This window comes from Muntiacus reevesi, chromosome 6 (genome assembly GCF_963930625.1).
Source record: "Muntiacus reevesi chromosome 6, mMunRee1.1, whole genome shotgun sequence".
Classification (NCBI taxonomy): Eukaryota; Metazoa; Chordata; class Mammalia; order Artiodactyla; family Cervidae; genus Muntiacus; species Muntiacus reevesi.
The window spans coordinates 97,503,259-97,527,049 of record NC_089254.1 but is presented as its reverse complement, the minus strand read 5'-3'; the positions used below and the strand labels follow the sequence as shown (position 1 = coordinate 97,527,049).

The following is a 23,791-nucleotide window of genomic DNA, read 5'->3' as shown; positions in this document are numbered from 1 at the left end:
TATGCAAGTAGTACATAATTTATTGGGAAGAAAAAGATTAAATGTGTAAATCATTTTAGAGAACTTTAAACTGCAAAAAAAATAATATTTACAACAAGTATGTAGGCATATAGAGAAGGAAAAACACTTCTGTAGCCTCTACTGGGTTACAAAACTAACTTATGTATTGTGTATTTGGTCAGGGTGGGGACAACATATATAGAGGATATAGAACACTTGGGAAACAATGAGGAAGAAATAAGTGAATATTGTTAAGAGTGATGGAAATGTTCTAACCTGGATTGCACAACTTAAAAATTTACTGAAAAATCAACCTGCAAACTTAAACAGGTAAAACTTATCAGATGGTGTGTAAATAATGAAATATTTTCTTGTAATCTGATTACAGTAAGTTCAAAAGCACATTATTCCGGTAAGTTAGAAACTGGGTTTATTTTCAAATTATTACTTTGTTACAGTCTAAAAGTATTCAGCTTATATCAACATTAGAAAGAAAGGCATCTACTGTGGATCTAGTATCAATCGCAGCTGAATAGTGTTTCCACAATTAAGTATTTCTGAGAAGAAACACAGGGAAAACAGAAAATCCATTCCATGTGTTTTTATCAAATGGTATTTTCTTATATCACTCACTCTGAGCTATTGTAACAAATTATTTCCCCAAGGCATAGTTCATTTTACTTGACAGTAACTGGTAAAAACATTTCCTGAGTGCCTACTGCACTGTTCCAGGTGCTAGGGAGATGGAGCGGCACAGACGGCAAAGCCCTTAACCTCACGGTGCTTAAACTCCAGAAAGGGGCCTCCACAGACATGTACGCAGCAAATAAAAGATAGGGCAGGTAGTAAGGACATGACAGGAGGGTAAAAAGGAGAGTGAAATTAGGCAGTCCTCTTTTACACAGAGTAGGCAGGAAAGGTTTTTCCTATAAAATAGCATTTAAGCAAAGATGAAATGAACTAAGGAAATCAGGGAGCACAGAGAAGAATGCTTCAGGTAGAGAGAACAAGGTGCAAAGGCCCTGAGGGGGAGAAAGTTCACAGAACAAAAGAAACCCTTCTGGCTGTAGTGAGATTAGCAAGGGGGAAGTAATATCAGGATGACCAAGTACTCTGCCATTCAAACCAGGATGCTTTCAGTATTAAATTATACAGAGGGAAAAAGGGAGCTATTAATAAACGTGCTGAGACAAGAAATAAACCGTAACTCTCCTAGGGCAGATTGATCACTCTTAAAAACCATGGTGAGGATTTCAACTTCTCCTCTGAGTGAAATGGAATACTTTTAGAAGGTTTGAAGACAGAACAGATTTGCTTTATTCTACTTTTTAAAGAACGCATTTTTTATTCTTGTAAAAAACAAGACAGGCCAAAAAGGGACGTGGACATGAATAGAAATTAAGAGACTCATTAAGAGGTTGCTGTAAATAGCGGGTAAAACGTGGCTTGGACAAGGGGAGTAGAAATTAAATATCTAGCCTGAATGTCTAAGGATGTTCTGTGTACAAAGGGTTTAAATTTCTCTCCAATAAAGGGACAAGCCTACAGTAACCAATCACTAAAAAAGCATCATTTAATATTTCTACTTCTCATCCTGGATTGAGAAACTCGCCACCATATAAATTAGCTGATACAACTGGTCCTGACAAATGTCTTAGTTTTTCAGTGTTTTAAGCAGAAACACCACTGAAAGATGCTAGAAAGTACTAAGTAAGTGTTAGTCACTCAGTCGTGCCCAATTCTTTGCGACCCCATGGACTGCAGCCCACCAGGCTCCTCTGTCCATGGGATTTTCCAGGCAAGGATACTGGAGTGGGTTGCCATTTCCTTCTCCAGGGGAAATTCCTGACCCAGGGATCGAACCCAGGTCTCTTGCACTGCAGGCATTCTTTACCAACTGAGCTACAAGCAAACCCTCTCCCCGCCAACAAAAAAAGTACTTAGTACTAAAAAGTACTAAGGGACATTTAATAGACACACAAGGTTTTGCTTTCATAACAGCAAATGCTCTTATTCTTTAAAGTCAAGAATACATAGAAGGTTTCAAAAAGAAGATGTGATTTGAGTGAGATCAATGGAAGAATTTGGGGAAAAAGCTTCAAAAAGTCCACCAATACTAGGGCCAAAGATCAAAATGAAGTCTTCTCCTCTTTCTCCTCTAAGGATGTGAAATGCCCCATTAAAGCTCTATATGATCCCTATACGAAGGGAGAAGTAATAAAGCCCAAGTCTAGCTTGGGTGCAGACTAAACATTTTCGTTTCCCTTAATTAACTCAACATGGATTCCCTCATCTAAAACATATCCAACTATTTATTTATATTTTGAACAGATACAACCTCTTAGAATGTGTTTCTTAGATGTACCACCCAAACTGATTTTTAAAAAATAAATCTGTCACATGTATACTCTGAGCTTCCAAATAAGATTTTAATGAATTATTCTAAAATATTTTTAGCTTTCTCTGTCACTTCAGGGCCCTGTATATAATTTACTCTGATAAAACTAAACTGTAGCTCATGAGTATCTTCTGAGCAACTTCTTCTCAAATGACACTGCTCAAATATGCACTACAAAAGAATTAACAGTACTAATAAATTCTCATTCACTACCCTCAAAAAACACAGCTTCATCACTTATCTTGTATAATACCTACCTTTTAGGATTCTTGCTATGTGATCGAGACCTAAAAAAAGAAATCTATTTTTAGAAAAATATAAATAAGGAAGAAAAGGTACAATGTGCTATTAAAATTACATTCTCATTTCTAATTTTTATGTTAACTTTATAAATACAAGGCACATATGTGTATACACAAATATTCCCCAAAAGCACCACAAACTTTACAGACTTTCCCACTCTGGCATACCCCTTACCTAGGCTACCTGGCTCTTAAGAATATGCTCCTAGAAGACTTAAAACACAACGCAATTCACTAATTCTCCAAAAACCACCTCCCAACCTGGAAAGAATTCTTTGTTATTTACATCTGTCATTTCGTCTTTCCCTCTGGGAACAGAATAAAACTTCTGAGGGACACATACTCTGGAATTATCACCTCATACGATAACCCCTAAAACACTCACTTCAATCTTACAATGTTTCTTAGTACGACACACAATTCTCTGATATAAAGTACTCCTCATGTTGCCCAGCACACAATTAAAGCTCAACAGATAGTAGAGCAATATTATGGTTACCAGGAAGTCAAAGGGTTTTCTTGGTGGAGCGTATACAGCGTGGTTGAAACAGGAATGTGGACCGAGCCTCATATAAGCCATAACTGTTTCCACCACTCACTATCTGTGGGGCCTGGGCAGATTATATATCTTCCTGCAGCTTAGTTTGCCATTTGAAAAAGAGGAATAGTAATAAAAAAATTCACAGGGGGCTTTCAAGTAACAGATAAATTAATATAGGAAGTCTTATTAGCACAGTAGCTGGAACACAGTAAGCATCCAGTAAAGTGATAGTTTTTATCATTATCCTTTCAACACCATAGTTGGAACCCCATTTTGTGTATAATTTTATACTTACTAGTAGTTTCCTCATCTTCCATACTTAGAGTCCTTCAAGTTCACATATAAAATTTTTTTAAACATTTCTGAAAGTGTTAACATTTCATAACTAATATTAAAAGAAATATGGCATTAAAAGAGTAAGCTGTGATGTACTTTCATCTCTGACAGATGTGAAAATGTAGTTCTGCAAAGAATTCTTTTTCTTATTTGGCTGTCATCTCAGATGTATAATTTATATTAGTGGCAGTATATTCTGTTGAATTTTAACTTAAACTGAGATTTAAATTCCATTTATATTATCTTAAATATTACAATACTGGGCGCTATTTCCATGAAAACTTAGTATACACAAAAGAGAACAGAGATTAAGCTCTGAGGTAAAATTTACTAGTAAATGAAGAAAATATATCGATGGAAGAATAAAAGCACTTCCTCTAAACAGGAACATGTCCATATACAGCTTTGTTTCATTTTTATCATCACAGTGCAAAAAGATTACCTGTTAAAAGCCATGTAACAAAGATGAGGTCAGTTTAAGTGTCTTGAAATAGATTGCATGTAACATGCTCAAAGTTTGGAGGAAGTTGACATAGCCGAGTCACATATTATCAAAGGTTTTAATTAACTTAAGGACATCTACTGAAGAGAAGCTATTTAAATTTCAGAGAAATATAACACCATTAAGGAAACACTGTAAGTTAGAATGACAGGTAAATCTTTTCTGGCACATCCCTCCATCTGAAAATTGTTGAAGTTTTTAAACATTTTATCACACAACTTGCTGCCAATTGGTAACAATGATCCAGAACATGCATACGTTCTAAATATGAAGAATCCTGATTTTATCAGCTAATATACCAATATAAAAAGAACTATGCATATTTAGCTATTATTAAATTAATAAGTTTTAACAGTTTATAGCTTCTAAATTGAAGAAATACAGAATCAAAGTAGCATGTAAAATAATCAGTGAAATAGATAAAAAACCAACACACCCAGACCTTCTATCAACAAGTATGTACCATAAAATAGTTCTGTGCCAGTCTGGCACAAAGTGAGCCTATTATGATAATCAAAGGGCTAGAAACCGGCCTTGTTATAAATCTTCTAAACATAAAGATGTGAGGGGCTCTCGACTCCCTCTTCCCTACATTTTGAAGGAAATCTCCTGGACTTAAACAGTCATTAATTAATATACTTGAATAAACACTTTCATATGGTAATATTTTTAAGAGTAAACAAAAATTTCCCAAGTCCAGATTTATTGATGTCTAAAATCTTATACACCATCACATCTTTTTCAGAACCAGGAATGTCCCACTTCAGGTACTTGGGACTACTCCAGTAATTATGCCATACCTCCTCAGCTTCTCCCTTTCTTCTCTCTCCCTTTCTTCTCTTCTTTTCAGGCGCTCCTGGTTTCTTTTCTCCTGCTTCTCAGCTACAACTCTCTTAAAACACAATGACAGTTCAAATAATATTAAATGAGAAGCATTATTTACCGGGCCCATTCTTAGCATTATCCTCAACTTTACCGTATCTAATATCAAAACTTTTTAATACCAATTCAGTGTGAAGTTTTGTCAGGTATAATCATTAAGCTTACAAGTCTGGTTTCTAAAATGTTTCCTCTTTTGCATATAAAATTTCATATTTCTCCATGACTTCTTAATGATATTTCAAAATCACTTTTATAAGATTTTTCTCCTCTTAATATCTTCTAAATTCTTTAAAAATGATTTTAAAAATCAATCATTATAGATCATTGTTTCCATGCTCTATGATTTCCAACACAGAAATGTCTTGTTGACATCTGGTTACAATCCTGATGCTACTGCTTTTAAAAATACCAGTGAAACTCTCAACAGTTCTGCTGCTAGGTCTGTATTTGGTACCCAATCAGGTACCATTTTTATCTTTGAGCCCAATGAATTATTTGCTATGGTGACACTCATTTTGTAATTTCAAAAAACTTACCCAAGATCATCTAAGCTACTCAGAATACTGACAAGAGCTCACAATAAACTAAAAATACGGAGACATCCCTAGGTGATTCTGATTCTGCTGCTGCTAAGTCACTTCAGTTGTGTCCGACTCTGTGCGACCCCATAGACGACAGCCCACCAGGCTCCCCCGTCCCTGGGATTCTCCAGGCAAGAACACTGGAGTGGCTTGCCATTTCCTTCTCCAATGCATGAAAGTGAAAAGTGAAAGTGAAGTCGCCCAGTCCTGTTTCATTCTTAGTGACCCCATGGACTGCAGCCTACAAGGCTCCTCCGTCCATGGGATTTTCCAGGCAAGAGTACTGGAGTGGGTTGCCATTGCCTTCTCCGGATTCTGATTCTATGTTATTTTAAATGCCCAGCCATGGATGCTAGGTTAATTTCAGTGATAACTACACAAAAAGTCACTACTGGTGTTTGCCATCTTTGATAGTCCGCAATTCATGACAAAATGCGACAGTGCTAATTAAAAAAAGACAAAAACAACTAGCCACATCAGACTGTTGAAATGTAAATTGGTTCTATCCATTGACTATGCTTACTTTCAATGGTTTAGAAATATTCTTTTCTGTCTTTGCTAACTTATCTTCTCAGAAGAATTCGGCAGACAAGTAAGAGTTGTGTTGCCTTTCTCACATCAGTCTATATATTTAAATGACAGAGACTGTCCATTAAAAAAAAATAGGTTTCTAAGTTCTGAAGTAGGAGCAGAAGCATAAAACTAGAGGTTCTAAAGTCTGCTATTTAGTGAACTGCAAAATATTTTAAATAAATATTGGATCACTTTTTAAATCTTCCCTTAAATGTTATATTAACATTACTACCAGGATTTTTTTTTAAAAAAAGACAATATCATTGGAAATTTCAGGGGGCTCGTATGATTTTATAACCCAGCTTGCAAGATTCCTACCTGATTCAATATAATGTCCAAGACAAAATGTTATCTCCACCAAGAACAAGATTTTTAAAGTTTGTCAGACATCCATTAAACAAGCTGCTATTTTCATTTACAATCCTACACAAAATCCTATAATCTGAATTATTAACAGATTCACAGTTAAGAATAGTCTTCAATATCAAAGAAAAATACTACACAGAAAGACAAATGAGTGGCTATAACTGGACAAAGTGAGGGATATTAATTTACCAATGTACCTTTAATTCTTCAAGCTTCTCTCTTATTTCAATAAATCCCAGGTGCAGTTTACCCCCAAAATGATCAGCCAGTCGTCTGTCATTATCATGAAGACCTAAATAGGCAGAGCAAACTTCACAGACTCGAAGTTTCTGCTGCTGGAAACTGGAAGCTGGCATAGAATTCCGATAAACTTCCTAAAACAAAAGAGAAAAACCATGTTCATATAAACTGCATTCAAATCACACAATTAAACAAAATTCACTATGTTCATACCAAAAAAAACCAAAAAAATGCTTCTAGTGAACATACAAAGTATGGCTATTTTGTCACAAAATAGATTCCCCCCTTACTCCCATAATCTGTCCTCAGGACTTCTCCACTAGAAATGAAAGATCAGAGCCTCAAATTACCTTTTGCCAAGAACTACAATAACAGTAACACGATATAACTTTCTTCAAAGGTTTTCTCAATGTTCTGTTTTCTCTATTTTTTTGTTAAAAATGAGATTCAGCAACCCCCGAAATACACATCAGTGAAGAATCAAGGAGGTAGTCGCCCATGCTTGCAGAAAAGGAATGCATGTCTTCCATACAGCTTCCTCCCACGTATCATTTTCCCCACTATGTAAATACAGATAAGGCCTCCAAATGATAAAACTTCACCTCAAACAGAGGGGCTCTGTAAGACATAGATGAAAGGTGCCTTACTGAGATTAAGAGGTCTTGGACTCATCATTTAAGTTCATTAAGGAGATAACAAATTAGTGGATTTGTGCATCCACTCTATCCTTTTTCCTTATACTGACAGAATTCTGATCTATTTGAGGCAGCAGCATGCCCAGCTCAAAGCACGACATATTCAAGTTTCCACATAGCTTTGGTTAAGGAAATACAAGTGGACACTGCTGGAGAGAATCTACAGGAGGTTCTTTAAGAATCTGCCTTGCAAAGCAAAGGACACCGGTTCAATCCCTGGTCTGGGAAGATCCCACATAACACAACTATTGAGCCAGTACTCTAGAGCCCGTGCTCCGCAACAAAAGCAGTCACTGCACCACAACTAGAGAGTAGCCCCATTTCCCAGAACTAGAGAAAGCCCACATGCAGCCAAAAACAACTGAGTGAAATTTAAAAAACAAAACAAAAAACGCAGCCTCCACTTTGGGCCCAGTTTTTGTATACCAATTTTTTTTTAAAAAGCAATGGGAAAAATGTCTATTTAGGTCTTCCACCCATTTTTTAATTTTTTTTTTAAATATTGAGCTCCATGAGCTGTTTGTCACTTTGGAGATTAATCCGTTGTCTGCTGCTTCATTTGCAAATATTTTCTTCCTAAATAAGACATTTCTCCCATTACTAGGGATTTCCTATTAGCTCCAGTTGGTAGAATCTACCTGCAATACAGGAGACCCGGGTTTGATTCCTGGGTCAGAAAGATCCCCTAGAGAAGGAAATGGCAACCCAATCCAGTATTCGTGCCTGGGAAATTCCATGGACAGAGGAGCGTGGTGGGTACAGTCTATGGAGTTGTACGAGTGGAACACGAGTTAGCAACAAAACCACATGTTACCATGTGTGAGACAGACAGCCAGTTGGGAGCCGCTGTCCAGCACCGTGTCCTGTGGTGACCTAAGGGGCAGGGTGGGAGGGCAGTTCTAGAGGGAGGAGATACAGGTATACATGTGAACAAACCACTAACACATGCCTCTGATAGGCTGTGACAGTTTCAGTGGTATTCCTCTCAAAAATCTAATGGAAAGAAATACTGAGCAAATCCAAAGTGAAGGACATTTTACAGAATAAGAGGTCTATACTTTTCAAAACGGTCAAGACCATGTAAGACAAAGAATGAGGTACCAGATTAAATTAGACCAGAGAGACATAACAACTAAAATGCAATACATGATCCTGAACTGGATCTTAAACAAAAATTTTTTTTCTTTTCTGAAAATGAATATTATTGGGACAAATGGTAAAATCTAAACAAAGTCTTCAGATTAATAGTATTGTAACAATATTATTCCGTGATTCAGACAACTGTACTGTGGTTATATAGTAAGATATCTTTGTTTTTATGAAATACACACCAAAGTACTTAGGGATAAAGAGGCATCATTTTTATAACTTATTGTCAAACAGTTCAAATACACACACACACATGTAGGAACAGAATGATAAAGCTAATGCGGTAATATGTTAACATTTGAAGAGTCTGTGCGAAGGATACAGGAGAATTCTTCACCCGATATTTTAACTTTTCTTAAAATATTTCAAAATAAAATATTTTTAAAAAGAAAAACTGAAAGTACAAGACAGGTCAGCTCAATTTTTGTGCCTTATTATTCCTCCTCTTTCCACTGAGGGAGAAATGAAAGGCTTTAGGCTTAGAGGTCATGGTGTCACCACAAACTGTTTATTTTCCGGACTGACATTAACTACATTTAAAGAAATCCTAACATTAAGAAATTAAAACTACCTAGAATGGCTACTTGGTATACCTTTTCCCAGCCTAGAACCTTTTAATCTGTATCTCTGTATTCAGAGTGGATTTCCTGCAGCTAGTACAGTTAAGTCTTACTTCTTTCTGTTGTAAATCTAGTCTCACTATCTCTTTTTAATTGGACTATTGAGACCATCTATATCTAATGTAATTACTGATACACTGGGTTTAAGTCTACCATCCCACTATTTATTGTCTATATGTCTAACCTGTTGTTTCTTTTCTCCTGCCTTTCTTTTGGATTAAGTACTTTTTTAGGATTCCACTTTATGTCAGCTATTAATTATACTTTTTTTTCTGCTCCAGTGGTTTCTCTATAGTTTATAATATACAACTTCAACTTATAAAAAAAGCTAGAATCTTTAATAACATCAGACAAAGGAGATTTCAAAAAAAGGGACACTAATAGGGACAGAGAAGGACATTTCAAAACAAAGCGCTAAATTAATCAAAAGATATATAAACCTTAATGTCTATTAAGCTAATAACAGAAATGAAGCAAAAAGTGACTAAATGGAAAGCATAAAGAAATCCACAATTAAGACTTCAACCTCTCCTCTCAGTAAATATTAATAGTAGAATAAATAGGCAGGAAAACCAACAGGATATAGATGAGTTGAAAAAAATCTATCAACTATCTTGACTCAAAGACATTTACAGAACACTTCATTTAATAAGGCAGAGTATCATTCAAGTGCAAATGGAACATTCACTAAGACAGGCCATAGGCAGGGTCACAAAACAAGTACTGACATATTTAAGAGAACTGAAATTATAACATATTTTCTGACCACAACAGAATTAAAATCAGTAAAAATAAAAACTAAACATATCTCTTAAAACCCACAGGTCAGAAAAGAAATCATAAGCAATATTAGCAAATCTTTAGAAATGAATGGAAATAAAAACACAACATATGAAAATCTGGGAGATGCTATTGCTGGGCTTAGAAGAATGATTCAAGGGGGTTGGGGGAGGGAAGGACTGGAAGCTTGGGAATAGCAGACACAAACTAGTATATACAGTATGGATGAACAACAAAGTTCTACTGTATAGCACAGGAACTATATGTATATTTAATAATCCATGATAAAATATAATGGGAAAAAAAAATATATATATATGTAGTAAGTGAGTCACTTTGCTGGGCCTGCTAAGTTGCTTCAGTTGTGTCCAACTCTTTGCAACCCCATGGACGGTAGCCTGCCAGGCTCCTCTGTCCAAGGGATTCTCCAGGCAAGAATACTGGAGTTGGTTGCAATGCCCTCCTTCAGGGGATCTTCCCGACCCAGGGATCAAACCAGTGTCTCTTAGGTCTAACCTGCATTGGCAGGCAGGTTCTTTATCACTAGCACCAACCGGGAAGCGCAGAAATTAGCACAACACTGTAAATCAACTATACTTCAGTGAAAGTAAAAAAAAATGAAAAATAAATCAATAAAATAAACTAAATGAATGCTCTAAGCTTCTGCCTCAAAAGGCTACAGAAATAAGAACAAATCAAACCCAGGTGTGATACAGTTAAGAACAATGTAGACTACGGCAAAGGGAAGAGTACCATCTTATTTGAAGGTATTTGATTTTCTAAAAAACATCGGGGGGAGGGGCAAAAAAAAAAATAGAACTTTGTCTGCAGGATAGCAGATTTTGAGCTGTGCTGTGGAGGAAGAATGAGAGGAGGCTTCCAGTGTGCTAGCAGACTGAAATGAGGATGGAAGAAAAGGGAGAGTACTATAGTTGCATGAGGATGGAGAAGGGGGTAGGGTATCACAGTGACCATGGATATCAATACTGTATGTGTGTGTCTGTGTGTATGAAAGACGTTGCTTAGGTAATTTCATTTCCAGTTATAAATTTCAACAGATCAATGACTCTAAATTCCAGAACAACCACTAGTTTTGATATACAACCCACTGGCACGACACAAACTAGCTGTATGCTTTTAAACTAGTTTAAATTTCCTTTAACTTTCAGTAATTTCTGATCTAATATATGTTCTTTTGCAAGTACAGATGCTGAGGCTCTGTAAACTGTAAGTATAAACTACCTCTGCTTCTCTTTTCTTTGCCCGTGCTTTTTCCACTTCATCCATTACTTTCTGGGATTCCTCCACATTTCCTTCAGCTCCTAGCTGCTCCACCTTGGCCAACAATTTACCAATTTCTTCATTTAACTCATGAACACGTTCTGCCTAGAAAGAAACAGAAAAGAAGATCATGAGTAAAAAGCAGCATGTACCGAAGTTCAAAATATTTCCTAAGTGCTCAGAAAAGATGTTTAAGCTATCTAAGGCAATAAAACTAATACTTTTATCATAAATGAATTGGTGGACATTAGAATATTTTGAGCCTGCCTGCCTTTACTTTAGTGAGTTCAGGGAGACAGCTGATCTCAATGTAACTATTGCTTTTTAACCTCTGCTTTGGCACTGTATTCCAAGTACAAAATACATTTTCTTCCACAATCTGGCACTCTGTACCTTTCCAAACTATCTCTTTCTGTTCTCTGACTTCACAACAAATCCTCCAAACTTACCCTGTTGTTTTCTTCCTCTCTGACTTTCCACATACTGCTCTCTCTTGCTAGGATGTCGTCCATTATGTTCTTGACCTGCCTCGTGTATGTCTATCCATTCATTAAGATCCAACTAAACAGTCTGTTATGTGGACAATCAATAGCCACACCTCACCCTCACTTAAGACACTTAAGCAGAGTGCGCCATACCCTCCTTTGTGCCATCTCTGTATCTTCTATGACAATTACTTTTATCTATATCACATCACTCTGTATGCCATTTTTGTATTTCCAATGCCTAAGATATTATGCTCAAATATGAATAAAAGAAAAGAATTGACAGATTCTTTAAAGTGAAGATATGGCTTTAGAGTCCAACATATCTGGTTTATGGCCAAACCAATTAACAGCTTTGTAAATGTGGCCAGATTACCATACCTGAATCTACTTCCTTATCTGAGAAGTAGGGATAATACCTACCTCTAAAGGTTGTGAGAAATGAGAAAATGTGCCTTGTATATGCTTGCGGCCTATTACTAATATTCAGCATGCCAGCATGGCACCTTTCTCCCGTGGTCCATCCCTTTCCATTGGGGTTATTTCTTTCCTTGGGTTCTGATATACCACTTCATCACCACCGTTACGGGTTATCTAGTTCATTCCTATTGTTTTAATGGCACATGACAGTCTTTATTCTGGCTACAAAATAAGTATTCAGCCTGTATGGCCAATTAGCAAAAAAGGTTTTGATCTGACATTGACACCCAGTCCCAACAAAGTAGTGTGCCAATAATCTTTACTCCTTAAATTTCCCTCAATCCAAGATATTTGCCCCTCAAAGAAATTCCCAACTGTATTATCACTATTGTCCTACTTTAACAAAATGGTCTTTTCCTCAAGTATCTGCCAGAGAAAGACTGCATTAGTGACCAAAGCTCTTCACCCTCCCTGCACCTGTGCCCTCTGCTATGTGAACACCATCACACGCTGACTCTGACTTTGGGCATGTAACTAACTGGCTCTGGTTAACAGGATAGTAGCAAGTATGACAGAAGGGAAGGCTTAAAACTGCTTGTATGACGGGGCTTGATACTACTGCACCTCTGCTACCACCATGAGAATATGTCCAGGCCAGACCTCTGGCCTCCAGCTGACTGGAAGACATTGAGTGAGCCCAGCTTAGAGGAATAACTGTCTAGTCAATTACAGCCTAAGTAACTGATTACAGACTCATGAGCTAAATAAATTCTTAATGTTTTAAGTTTTGAGGTAACTTGTTAAGACAGCATTTTTATAGTGATGGATAACTAATACAAAGCTTTATAAACCAATACAGCTGGGGTCTAGCCAACCGCCATGGATCTCTTGCTACCATGATATATGAAATCCCTTGTACTTTAGGACACCTATCTTTACAGTCCCCATATTAAGAAAACCTTCCAGAGAAAGTTGGTTATACATAATCCTCTCCTCAGACAAGGGATCCATGTCACTTTGTACACACATGTCTGAGCACGACATTTAATGATGTCACCTAAACTCTATTGGGTAACTTTGTCTCCATTCTGCATTTTCGTAAAATGTGCCAGACTACACTGAATGGTACACAACATTATAAAGCAATGAGTCATCAAATCAGCAAAAGTCAACATGTGGACTTCTGAACTGATTCAACACACCAACTCTACACAGGAAAGTGAACTCATTCTGGGTGTTAGATAATATTAAAAACTTGTTACCTTTGTGAATGTAATTTTGTGGTTGTATTTTAAAGGTGAACTGACATGACATCTACAATCTGCTTTTCAAATAGTAAAACAGCAGAAGACTGATGCTTTGAATTCACTGGGATTCACTGTACTTTTTTTCTACTTTATGCAGAAGTTCACAACAAAACATTTTTGCCTAAGAATGAGCTACTGATACACACAACAACTTGTATGAAACTGAAGGAAGTTGTACTGACTGTAAAAAGCCAATCTCAAAAGGATACAACCTTCATGATGCTATTTATGCAATATTCAATGAAATAACATAATTACAGAGATGGAAAATAGGTTAGTGGTGGCCAAGGGCAAGAGAAGTAGAGGAATGAGTGTGGCTATAAAGGAGTAACATGACGGAGTATTGTAGTGATGCTACAGTTAAATAACTCAATTACAGTGGTAGTTACCCGTTACACATGTGATGAAATTGCACACAGCTACACACACATGCACAACTAATGAAATGTGAATAAAATGTAAGGACTGGGCCAGTATCAACTTCATGACTTTGACACTATAATTGTGTAAGATGTTAACATAGGGGAGGACTAGAGGAAGAGTATGCAAAATTTCTACATAGGTCTCTGCAATCTCCTATAAATATAATTTTTAAAAAATAAAAAGTTATAGAAAGTATACCTCAAAGTATAGTAAGGTAAAACTACTTTGTATTAATGAAATAACTGAACATCTTACCTTCGCTGCAACTTCAGCACTAATTTCTTCTTGAGTTTCTGCTAATCTTTTCTTAGCCACTTCTGTTCTTCGATCACAATCTGCAATGAATGACTGCAGATGATCCATAGCCTACAAAGGTTAATGAAGACGATTACTGTAAGAAAAATCAACTGTATCCATAAATATCTTTACTCAAAAATTGTACTTTATTATTTAAAATGCTATTATGGGAATAAAAAAAATAAAAGTGAGTTCAACTACAAATTGAAAACCACTATCATCATCTATCAAGTCTACAAAGAACAAACATAAAAATTCCCAGAAAATGTAAGGCTGTAAGGAAACTTCCACTCTCATACTTTGCTAAAGGAATCACAAACCAGTGCAGCCTCAATAAAAAGGCAGCATGGTAATCTTTATCAAAAGCCTTAACAATATGCTCTGATTTAATAACTTTTACTTCTAGAAATCCATTTTAAGAAAGCAATCAGAGGTATATGGAGAAATTAATATTCAAAGATGTTCTTCACAGTGTTAAATGGGGAAATATCCAGGTAACATGTAGAAATATAATCTTCAGTCATTTAAAAAAGGTGTTAGTAGAACACGTAAGGACCTAAGAAAATGTTCATGCTTCATTTGTAAATAAAGTTACAAAATGTTATACGCAGCAAGAGCCCAATTTTGTAAAATAAAAAAGCATTAGAAAAATGGACGAGCATACATTAAGTATTAACAATTCTGAATATATGGATAATTTTTAGTAATCTGTTTTTCTGTGTTCTTCAAATTTTTCACAATGAAAATGTTACAATCAGGAACACTTGCTCTTTTCTCAAAGAATAAACCACTGAGAATTTTGTAAAAATCTACATCAGTATTTACACAGATTTTATCAGGCATATGTTAATATGTCTATAAATAAATAACAATTCATATAAAACTAAACTTTAAAGATGTATTCCCAACCCAACCAACTTAGACTTTCATATCTTACTGTGCAGAAATACAGCTAATTCAAAACTCCAATGTTTAAAAATATAAATTTATTAGACACATATAAAATTCTAAAAATGGTTATTTAAACCCATGCACTTCATGAAAATGTAAAACCTTTTATCTGCAATGAAAAAGAAATAGTTATTTAACTCTAATTAACTTAAATTTTATCTTTAAAAAAAGATAGAACTAATCAATAAGTAGTGTTGGGTCAACTAAGCAGCTATGTAGAAAGTGAGATCTATACCTCAGTTCCTTGTAACAGAATAAATTTAATCACAGGTTCAAATATATAAAACAAAGCCATAAATATACCAGAAGAAATCATGAAACAGAATTCTTATCACAGCAGGACAGGGAAGGCCTTTTGACTTAATTTAACAGATTTTTAACAATTAATAAACTACACAAATATTCTGCATAACTCACAACTCCCAAAAAAGAAATAGAAAAAACCACAACATATTATCTGAGATGGGACTAATTTTCTTCACATATATAAGGTGCTATTTAGTACAAATCAAGTAGAAAAATACTAACATCCAGGACTTTCCTGGTGGTCTAGTGGCTAAGACTCCCTGCTTCCACTACAGGGGGTGTGAGTTTGATCCCTGGCTGGGGGAGCTAAGATTCCATATGCCACATGGCAAAAATTAAAACAACAACAACAACAACAACAACAAACCCCACTAACATCCAAGATTAGTAAATAGCAACCCCCCCCCCACACACAAAATGTACACTGAAAGTCACTGAAAAGGACATATAAATAGATCCTAAATACATGAGAAAATTTCAAACTTACTTATAATAAGAAATGCAAATTAAAATTATACTTATATTCCATTTCATTTATTAAAGCTGCAAGGAAATCGTGACCAACACACTATGTGGCATATGGGAAACAGTTTCAAACATACTTGTGGGAGTATAAATTGATGGTTTTCATGGAGAGTGACCTGGCAAAACTGCTTTTTGACTCAGTTATTCTAATTCTAGGAATTTATTCTGTAGATACCTGACATATAAACACAATGCATTATTACTTACCATAACAGAAAAAGACTGAAAACCCCACACCCTTACATCTAGATGTTGGTGAATGTCTGCAGTTTTTTATGCCCAGTGTACGTTAAATCATAACAAATTCACTTAAAGCATTTCCCCAACTGCTCCAGCCCCATATTAAAATTATGTTTACAAAAAAAAAAAAAGAAAAAAAAAATTATGTTTACAAAGATGACTTCATTTCCATTAGCAGAAATTCTTGGACGTTCAGAGAAGTGAACGGGGTGGGGGTGGGGTGGTGGCTATTTACTACTTTTCTCCCAAACCAAATAAACCATCTATTACCTCACTGATAAAATATACCATAAGAAAAAAAAAAAATATATATATATATATATACCATAAGGTTTATGGTCATCAGTATGTTTTATGTAATGCTGATTGATATGTCTTCTACTTTAAAAAAAAAAAGTCCCAACTACTCTGTTTGTATAAAAAGAATAGAGTTTGAGCCTTTTAGATACCTATATAGCATCTTCTATTTCCTCTAATATTTCTTCTCTTACACACATTAAAAAAAAAAAACACTGTCCTTAATATCTTCCCTCTCTTTATATGTATATTTATAGATACAAAAACAAGTATGAATATAAAAACAAGTATGAATATAAAAATTCAGTTAAGTATTAAGGGGTTTTATATACACTAGAAATTAGCTGTTTACATTTAAGATGGTATTTTCTTAATCACAAATACCTAATTGGGAAGAATATCCTTAATTTTCAAATCAATATATGAATTACACAACTTTCACACACTTTCATCTCATATTTTCCAAAATTATCATTAGTTAAGAAAGCACATAATCTTACTAAAGTTAGTACTACCCTTCATGTGTGTGCTGTGCGTGTTAGTCGCTCGGTCGTGTGTCCGACTCTTTGTGGACTTCCCTTAAACTACCCTTTGTATTAACCACAAAAAGATCATTTTGCTAAGAGGCTTATCCATTAAGAAATATCAATCTATATTCAAACTATTATACTGCAAAAGGTAATCTAACTTGTTAAAACAAAATGACATACATCAAGTTCAAAGAAAAAATCTTGTTCTTTGGATGCGATTTCATAATCTGCTCTTAAAGCCAGGTCATGGACTTTCAGACATTCTCCAAGATCCATTCTCTGGAGGAGGAAAAAAGACACATATTATTAAAACAGAAAATACTTTTTTCAAAAATTCATTAATAATCACAGTTCTCTTCAGAATAATTACTGAGTCATACAGATGCTTCTTTATTTACGGATTTTCAAATCATGCAAAATTTCACAGACAACTATAAAACTTGGTGCCCAAAAACACCCACATGAATTCTATCTACCAACAGATGAGAATCATGATTACTTTTGTACTCAAGAACAAATAGAAAAGGAAAAGCCTGTCAGAAACCGAAAAAAGCTTCTCACTTCTATCTCAAAACATATTTCACTTGGTTGTTTAACACACACAAAAAATAAATTTAAAATCAAACTAGCAGAATGTGTAAACCAAACTGCTGAATTATAGTCAGTACTCTATGAGTAACATTCTAATTTTCAAATAAAGATGGAGTCCTCAAACAACAGACTGGTAATCTTGATATGGATTCCAGACAAGATTCCAGATGAACTAGTAAAGAAGTAATTTATTAAAACCCATAACAATTTGACAAAGAATAAGTATCTAGCCCCACTATGATTAGCATATGCAGGAAAATAAATACCTACTTGGTATTTATTTATACCAAGTAGGTATTTATTTCAATAAGGAATCTAGTAGAAACCTTCTATGGAATTCCAATTCGACACTGTTTACCTTTCCTGGTGGCTCAGACGGTAAAGAATGTGCCTGCAATGTGGGAGACCCAGGTTCAATCCCTGAGTTGGGAAGATCCCCTGAGAAGAGAATGGCTATCCATTCCAGTATTCTTGACTAGAAAACTCCAGGGACAGAGAAGCCTGGAGGGCTGCAGGCCACAGGGTCAGAGAGTTCAACAGGACTGGGGGCTAACACTTTCACTTTTTCACCCAATTCGAAGCTTTCCTCACATGAGACAAAAATTTCTAAAAATCTGTTCATTTTTACATGTATCTGGGCAACTGATATTTCATGAAATCCTTTTAGAAGCACATTGTGTAAAAAAAAAAATGGGCTTGCTGTAAAGATAATTAGATGTGATTAAAGGTGATCAGAGCACAGCAGATTTTCCAATTGGAGTTATGCTATCCCATCATTGGAATGTCACAGAATCCCTACAAGGGTGTAAAAGGGAGTACAATAATTCAAAAGCTAAATGTTCCTTTTGTATATATTACACAAACTATATATAAAGTAAACTACAAACAGCATTGCAGCAGTAAAGTCATTCCTTCAACTGAGTACCCAACCTGGGTCAAGCACTGTATTAGGTGCAAGGGACACAGCACTAAACGACAAAGACGTAGTCTCCGACCTCACAGAGCTGACATTCTAGAAGAGGAGAAGCAAGTAATAAACCATATTTGTATCTCTGAACAATGTTAAGTGATCTAGCAAAATAGTAACACTCCTATTTACTAGGGGAAGCTACTTGGGATAAGGTTGTCAGAGAGGCTTTCATTCTGATGAGGCTACATTCCAACTGGATCTAAAAAGTGGGAGGAAGCAGACTAACCTTAGGGAAAGCTAAGAAAAGATTCTTTCAGTTTTACAGATTTAGAAAGCAGATCTTTAAGAAAATATATACAAGTGTTACTCAAGAGGGAAGTTTCTAGTAGCAGGGAACAGGACTAACATATCCATAGCATGGAGTCTGGGTCTTACCTCTGTATATATTATCTAAAAATGACTCTGCCTATTTAACATTTTTGCAACCACCTAGACATATAGAAGGATATGATCAACAATTCTGTGCACTATCCCAAGCTAAAAAGGATAGTGAATTCACTGGATTAAGATTTAAAAAATACTGATATATCAGATTAAATTTAATATAAAGAAATAAGTACAAAGTTCTAAAGGACTTCCCTGGTAGCTCAGATGGTAAAGAATCTGCCTGCAATGCAGAAGACCCAGGTTCAACTCCTGGGTCAGGAAAATCCCCTGGAGAAGGAAATAGCAACCCACTCCAGTATTCTTGCCTGGAGAATTCCATGGACAGAGAGGAGCCTGGCAGGCTACATACAATCCATGGGCTCACAAAGAGTGGGACATGACTAAGTGACTACTATTTTCACTTTCACAGTTACACCAAAAAATCAAATTTATAAATAATTAAGTATAAGAAAATGATAAGACAAATTAAAAAACTTGCTAGTCAAGAGTAAGGGTTACAGGGTGGCATGAATGAGATCAATTTAAGTGATACAACAGTAATTTATAGGATATAATATGAGCAAGTGAGATCACTCTTACTGAAGGCTGGTTTAAAAGCAAGTCCATCTCTTCCAAAACACACATTCTGTGTGCTAACACGTTTCAAAAGTGATATGAATAAATCAGTGTCTCAAAACAAAGCTATGCAAAATAGCCAGAGAACAGATGTAACTAAACTGGAGAATTAAGATGTGAAAAGTCAACTGAACTTTTTAATATGAAACAGACGTGGATTGTATTATGGCCCCAAGGAACTCCAGAGTCAGACTTTGGTCCTCTTAACATAATACATTCTAATGCTTAGAGTTTTCAAAAGATGGACAAGCTTTCTTCGCAGTTACTTGAGTTTCCAGGTAACTGAGAGATTCAAATACTGTTTAGACAACTACTTCTTTGGGGTACCCAAATAAAGAATTCGAACATCAGGTAACTGTTAGTCTTTTTTCCAACTCTGAGATTTTATGACTATCCAAAAAAAAAAAAAAAAAAAAAAAATGGTTCTCAAAACTGTATTACCTTGGTTCTTAATTATGTAAAGGAACGAATGGGAAAATATAGACAATGTCCTCAAAGTTATCCTTTGGGAAATAATAAGGACTATTCACCACCATTATAAAAGTCATCACACTAATGGTTTAAAGCAGGCTGGAACCCAACCCCCAGGGTGGAAGCAGTCCATGGCCTGTTAAGAACCAGGCCAAACATCAGGAGGTGAGCAGTGGGTGAGTGAGTCAAGCGTCTTCTGTATTTACAGCTGCTCCCCATCGTTTGCATTACCACCTGAGCTCCACCTCCTGTTGGATCAGAGGTGGCATCAGATTCTCACAGGAGTGGGAACCGGCCTGTGAACTGCACATGCAAGGGATCTAGGTTGCTCCCTACAAGAATCACTCTGAAACCAGTCCTTCACATTCAGTCCGTGGAAAAATTATCTTCCATGAAACTGGTCCCTGGTATCCGAAAGGTTGGGGACTACTAAAGTGTCATTGTGATGCTGAGGATGCTGAGATTTTTTCAGGCTCCAATGCTTACTCTCAACCATCAGTCCAGGGATTAACAAACTAAGGAGCTTTCCAGTGAGAAGAAACAGCAACAGAAACTTCCAAAAGATGTCTGGAAATTCAAAGCTGTTTATTAGGCAATGCTTATTAAAAAAAACAAAACCCAAAACTAGAAAAACACTTATTACTCTTTAAAAAAATTGCAGGAAAATAAGACAGGAATGAAAGAATGGCAAAAGAATGTTCTTACCCTCTGTTACACTAGCCTGTTGATTTAATAATATCTTACTATTACTCATCCCAACAATCATATTTACATATATTTCCACAGCTGTATAGTTGTTCATGCTATGCCTACTTCATCAAATGTTAAGATGTCAGAGTTGGAAATGCCTTCGATCTTGGGAGCAGTTCTGAATCTGAACTTGGATTTAAATATTATCAGTGAAAGCTTCTGAAAATAGGCCCAAGCCCTAACCTCCAAAAACTGAATTGTAAAAGTCCCCCGTAAGTTTTTAATGTACAGTGTCATGAACCACTAGCTGATCTACTTTTATTCCCATTCCAAAGACAACGGAACTGAAGCACATAAAGACTGACTTCTTCAGGGTACTTACTAGGAAATCTGGTTAGCAGATTTCTGGTCTAACACCTCTTCTGCTTTATTATGCTAATTCCAATTATTTCAGTACTAACTTATCCTTTAGTATTTTTAATTGACAATCATCCCCCATAACATCTAAAAAAGCTCTGCATACAACAGATATTCAAATCAGCTGTCTACTGCCTTTACTTCAGCAATCTCCCTTATTTTTATCTTGTGCATAACTATATTTAAAATCTGTTTTCAAAAACATGTTAATTGCCTCACTGAGCTTAACCTAAACATCTGCTGTCCACCCATACTACCCTTTGGCAGGAATTCCAGGCTCCCCCTGCCCGCCTCTATCTTTAAATTCACACCACACAACCAATCAAAAGAAAAGCAACTACGTGGATCAAGAACAAAATGAACACTAAAAAAAGATCCAATTATTTCACTATAGCAAAGTTGGAATTTGGGTGAAAGGAGTACAGCTGGGGGGAATATATGCCTTGTAGGGGACTTATGGAAGGGAAAATGTGAAATCCACAAGGATAAAGAACTTTTTCTACTTTATCCACTACATACCTGGGTCTGTACATCAAAATGCTTAAAATATTTATAACCTTTATTGAATAAACAAAACTGGACAGAGAAGAACATGTGGCACAGAGGCTCCTGGACTTAAGCAAGGGTGGTTAAGATGGAGCCCAGGGCAAAATTGGTCTGAGTTCTGGGGAGGGAAGATCTTCTTAACCTCTCCTTGAATTTTCTCCTTTTGGAGGCTCCCTTTCTTCTTAACTATTTTGAGCTACTCTTTTCTGTTTTTCCCTATGCACTCCTCTCCTCCAGGAGGAAGACTTACTTGGGTTTTTCACTATGGTGGGCTAAAAGCATCTGCAGCTTTAGTCTTGTCTAGCTCACCAAAGTAGATGTGGGGGCCAAAGCCGTAGGAGCTCAAAGAGCCTAGTTATAATGATAACTCCCCCCAACCTCCCAGCCCAATAGCCTCAGTGCTTATTTCTTCAGGGACCTATCAGGACAATAGGTGTAGCAAGGCAGATTTTCAGAATTCTAGATACGAGTCATGTTTTTTCTTCAGTCTGTAACATCATTACTAAGCACTTACACTAGCATCATGTTGAGCACATGAGTATTTAACAAGCCAAAATAAACTCAGCAATTACCTGCCACTGTAAAACTGAGTGAAGGGAAAGTATAGTAATGCTCTCCATGACCCTAGTATGTAATTAAAAAGCCACCAGAGCCAAGCACGGGAGAACCACACCATGACTGAGCATGGACCTGACGCCATCACTGATGGTGCAACAGTGTTTTGAACACTAAGTGCACGGATATTTTCTTGCTATTGCTTCTCTTTTGAAATAGTTGAGCTTCAAACTGAACAAAATAAAATGTTTGGTCATTTATTTTAACCTAAAATAACTATTTATGATGAAAGCTACAGGAAGAGTTTAAAATTTTTAAATTTAACAAGTAATTTACTTCATAAATTCTTTCCACAAACTTATTTCTTGATGTTTTAATGAATGCACATTTAAATTCTTATATTATTGGGGAAATGGATAAATTCAGTTCTGCATTTTGCCCTCTCCATCCTAAACCCATTTTTTCCACGAAGTCGATCAAATAACTATACCTGATTGTGGTAACAGAATTCTCTTACAACCTCCCAACATTTTATGTTTTACTGTTTAACAAAGCTGATTCTATTAAGTGCTTTTTAACTGTTCTTTTGAAATTCCAACAGAGATCAGGTTTGCATAACCCACAAGTTAACCATTTTTAAAGTTCATATATAGACACTGCTGTGAGGCTGAATATTGTTTGGATTTTTTGACAGTGGTTGAATTAAACGTAAATAAAGATGTATATACAAGCATTTCATTGCCATACTGCACACCAAAAACAAGAACAATTAAGAGTCACTGGATAAGTAACTTAAGGAATGGCTATATTGTGAAATATTACATCTGCATTTAAAAAATATAGACCACTGATACGGAAACTTCTCCAAGACAAGTGAGAAAAATTTAAAGATGCTATTTGTTAAAATACACACATCACACATACTCGCAAATGTACAGAAAGGAGAGTGGAAGATGCACATTAAACTGTTAACAGGGTTTAGTTCTGGGAAGAGGGGTATGATGAACAAGGGGAAACTTTCATGTTTCATGCTTTTCCTCTTATACTTGAAGACTATATTGCCGAAGTAATAAATAAAATATGACAGACCAGGCACTGACCTGGTCTGAACTCAGAAAATATCCCACTTCCTCATTATCCCATATCTCATTATCCATTTAACTGTGAGAAATTCACTTAATCTCTCAGAACTTCTCTTTTCTCCAGAACTTCAGGACTGCAGTACGACTTACTTACAGACTGACTACATTGTGGAAGATTCTGAATGTGAATCAACACATGCAGAACTTTCTCTGGGGGCAGAGAATGCTGGACTCCTTGGACAGAAATATGACCTGTTTGATAAAACAGGTTTTATGATAAACCTGTTTTAGCAGCATTAACACCACACTACTAGGTGGACGAACATCCTTGTCAGACAGCAAGAAGTATAAGAATGGACGGCAATATTGGTGAAGTACTAAAAGGAATACATACCAACTGAAGAAAAAGTAAAACAAAACCATGACAGCAGGACAGAGAG

At 35.9% G+C, this 23,791-nt stretch overlaps 1 protein-coding gene across 8 annotated transcripts in view; it reads right to left on the bottom strand.

Annotated features, from left to right (window-relative positions):
• The window catches only part of LUC7L2 (LUC7 like 2, pre-mRNA splicing factor), a 54,573-nt gene that overhangs the window by 5,553 nt on the left and 25,229 nt on the right, over positions 1–23,791 (bottom strand). For all 8 annotated transcript variants that reach the window (XM_065939170.1, XM_065939174.1, XM_065939173.1 and 5 more), the window contains 6 exons: positions 17,208–17,306; positions 14,137–14,247; positions 11,208–11,351; positions 6,679–6,855; positions 4,880–4,971; positions 2,656–2,685 (listed from right to left, as the gene is read on the bottom strand). In XM_065939170.1, coding sequence (XP_065795242.1) covers positions 2,656–2,685; positions 4,880–4,971; positions 6,679–6,855; positions 11,208–11,351; positions 14,137–14,247; positions 17,208–17,306 — 653 coding nt within the window. The remainder of the gene's footprint in view (positions 1–2,655; positions 2,686–4,879; positions 4,972–6,678; positions 6,856–11,207; positions 11,352–14,136; positions 14,248–17,207; positions 17,307–23,791) is intronic.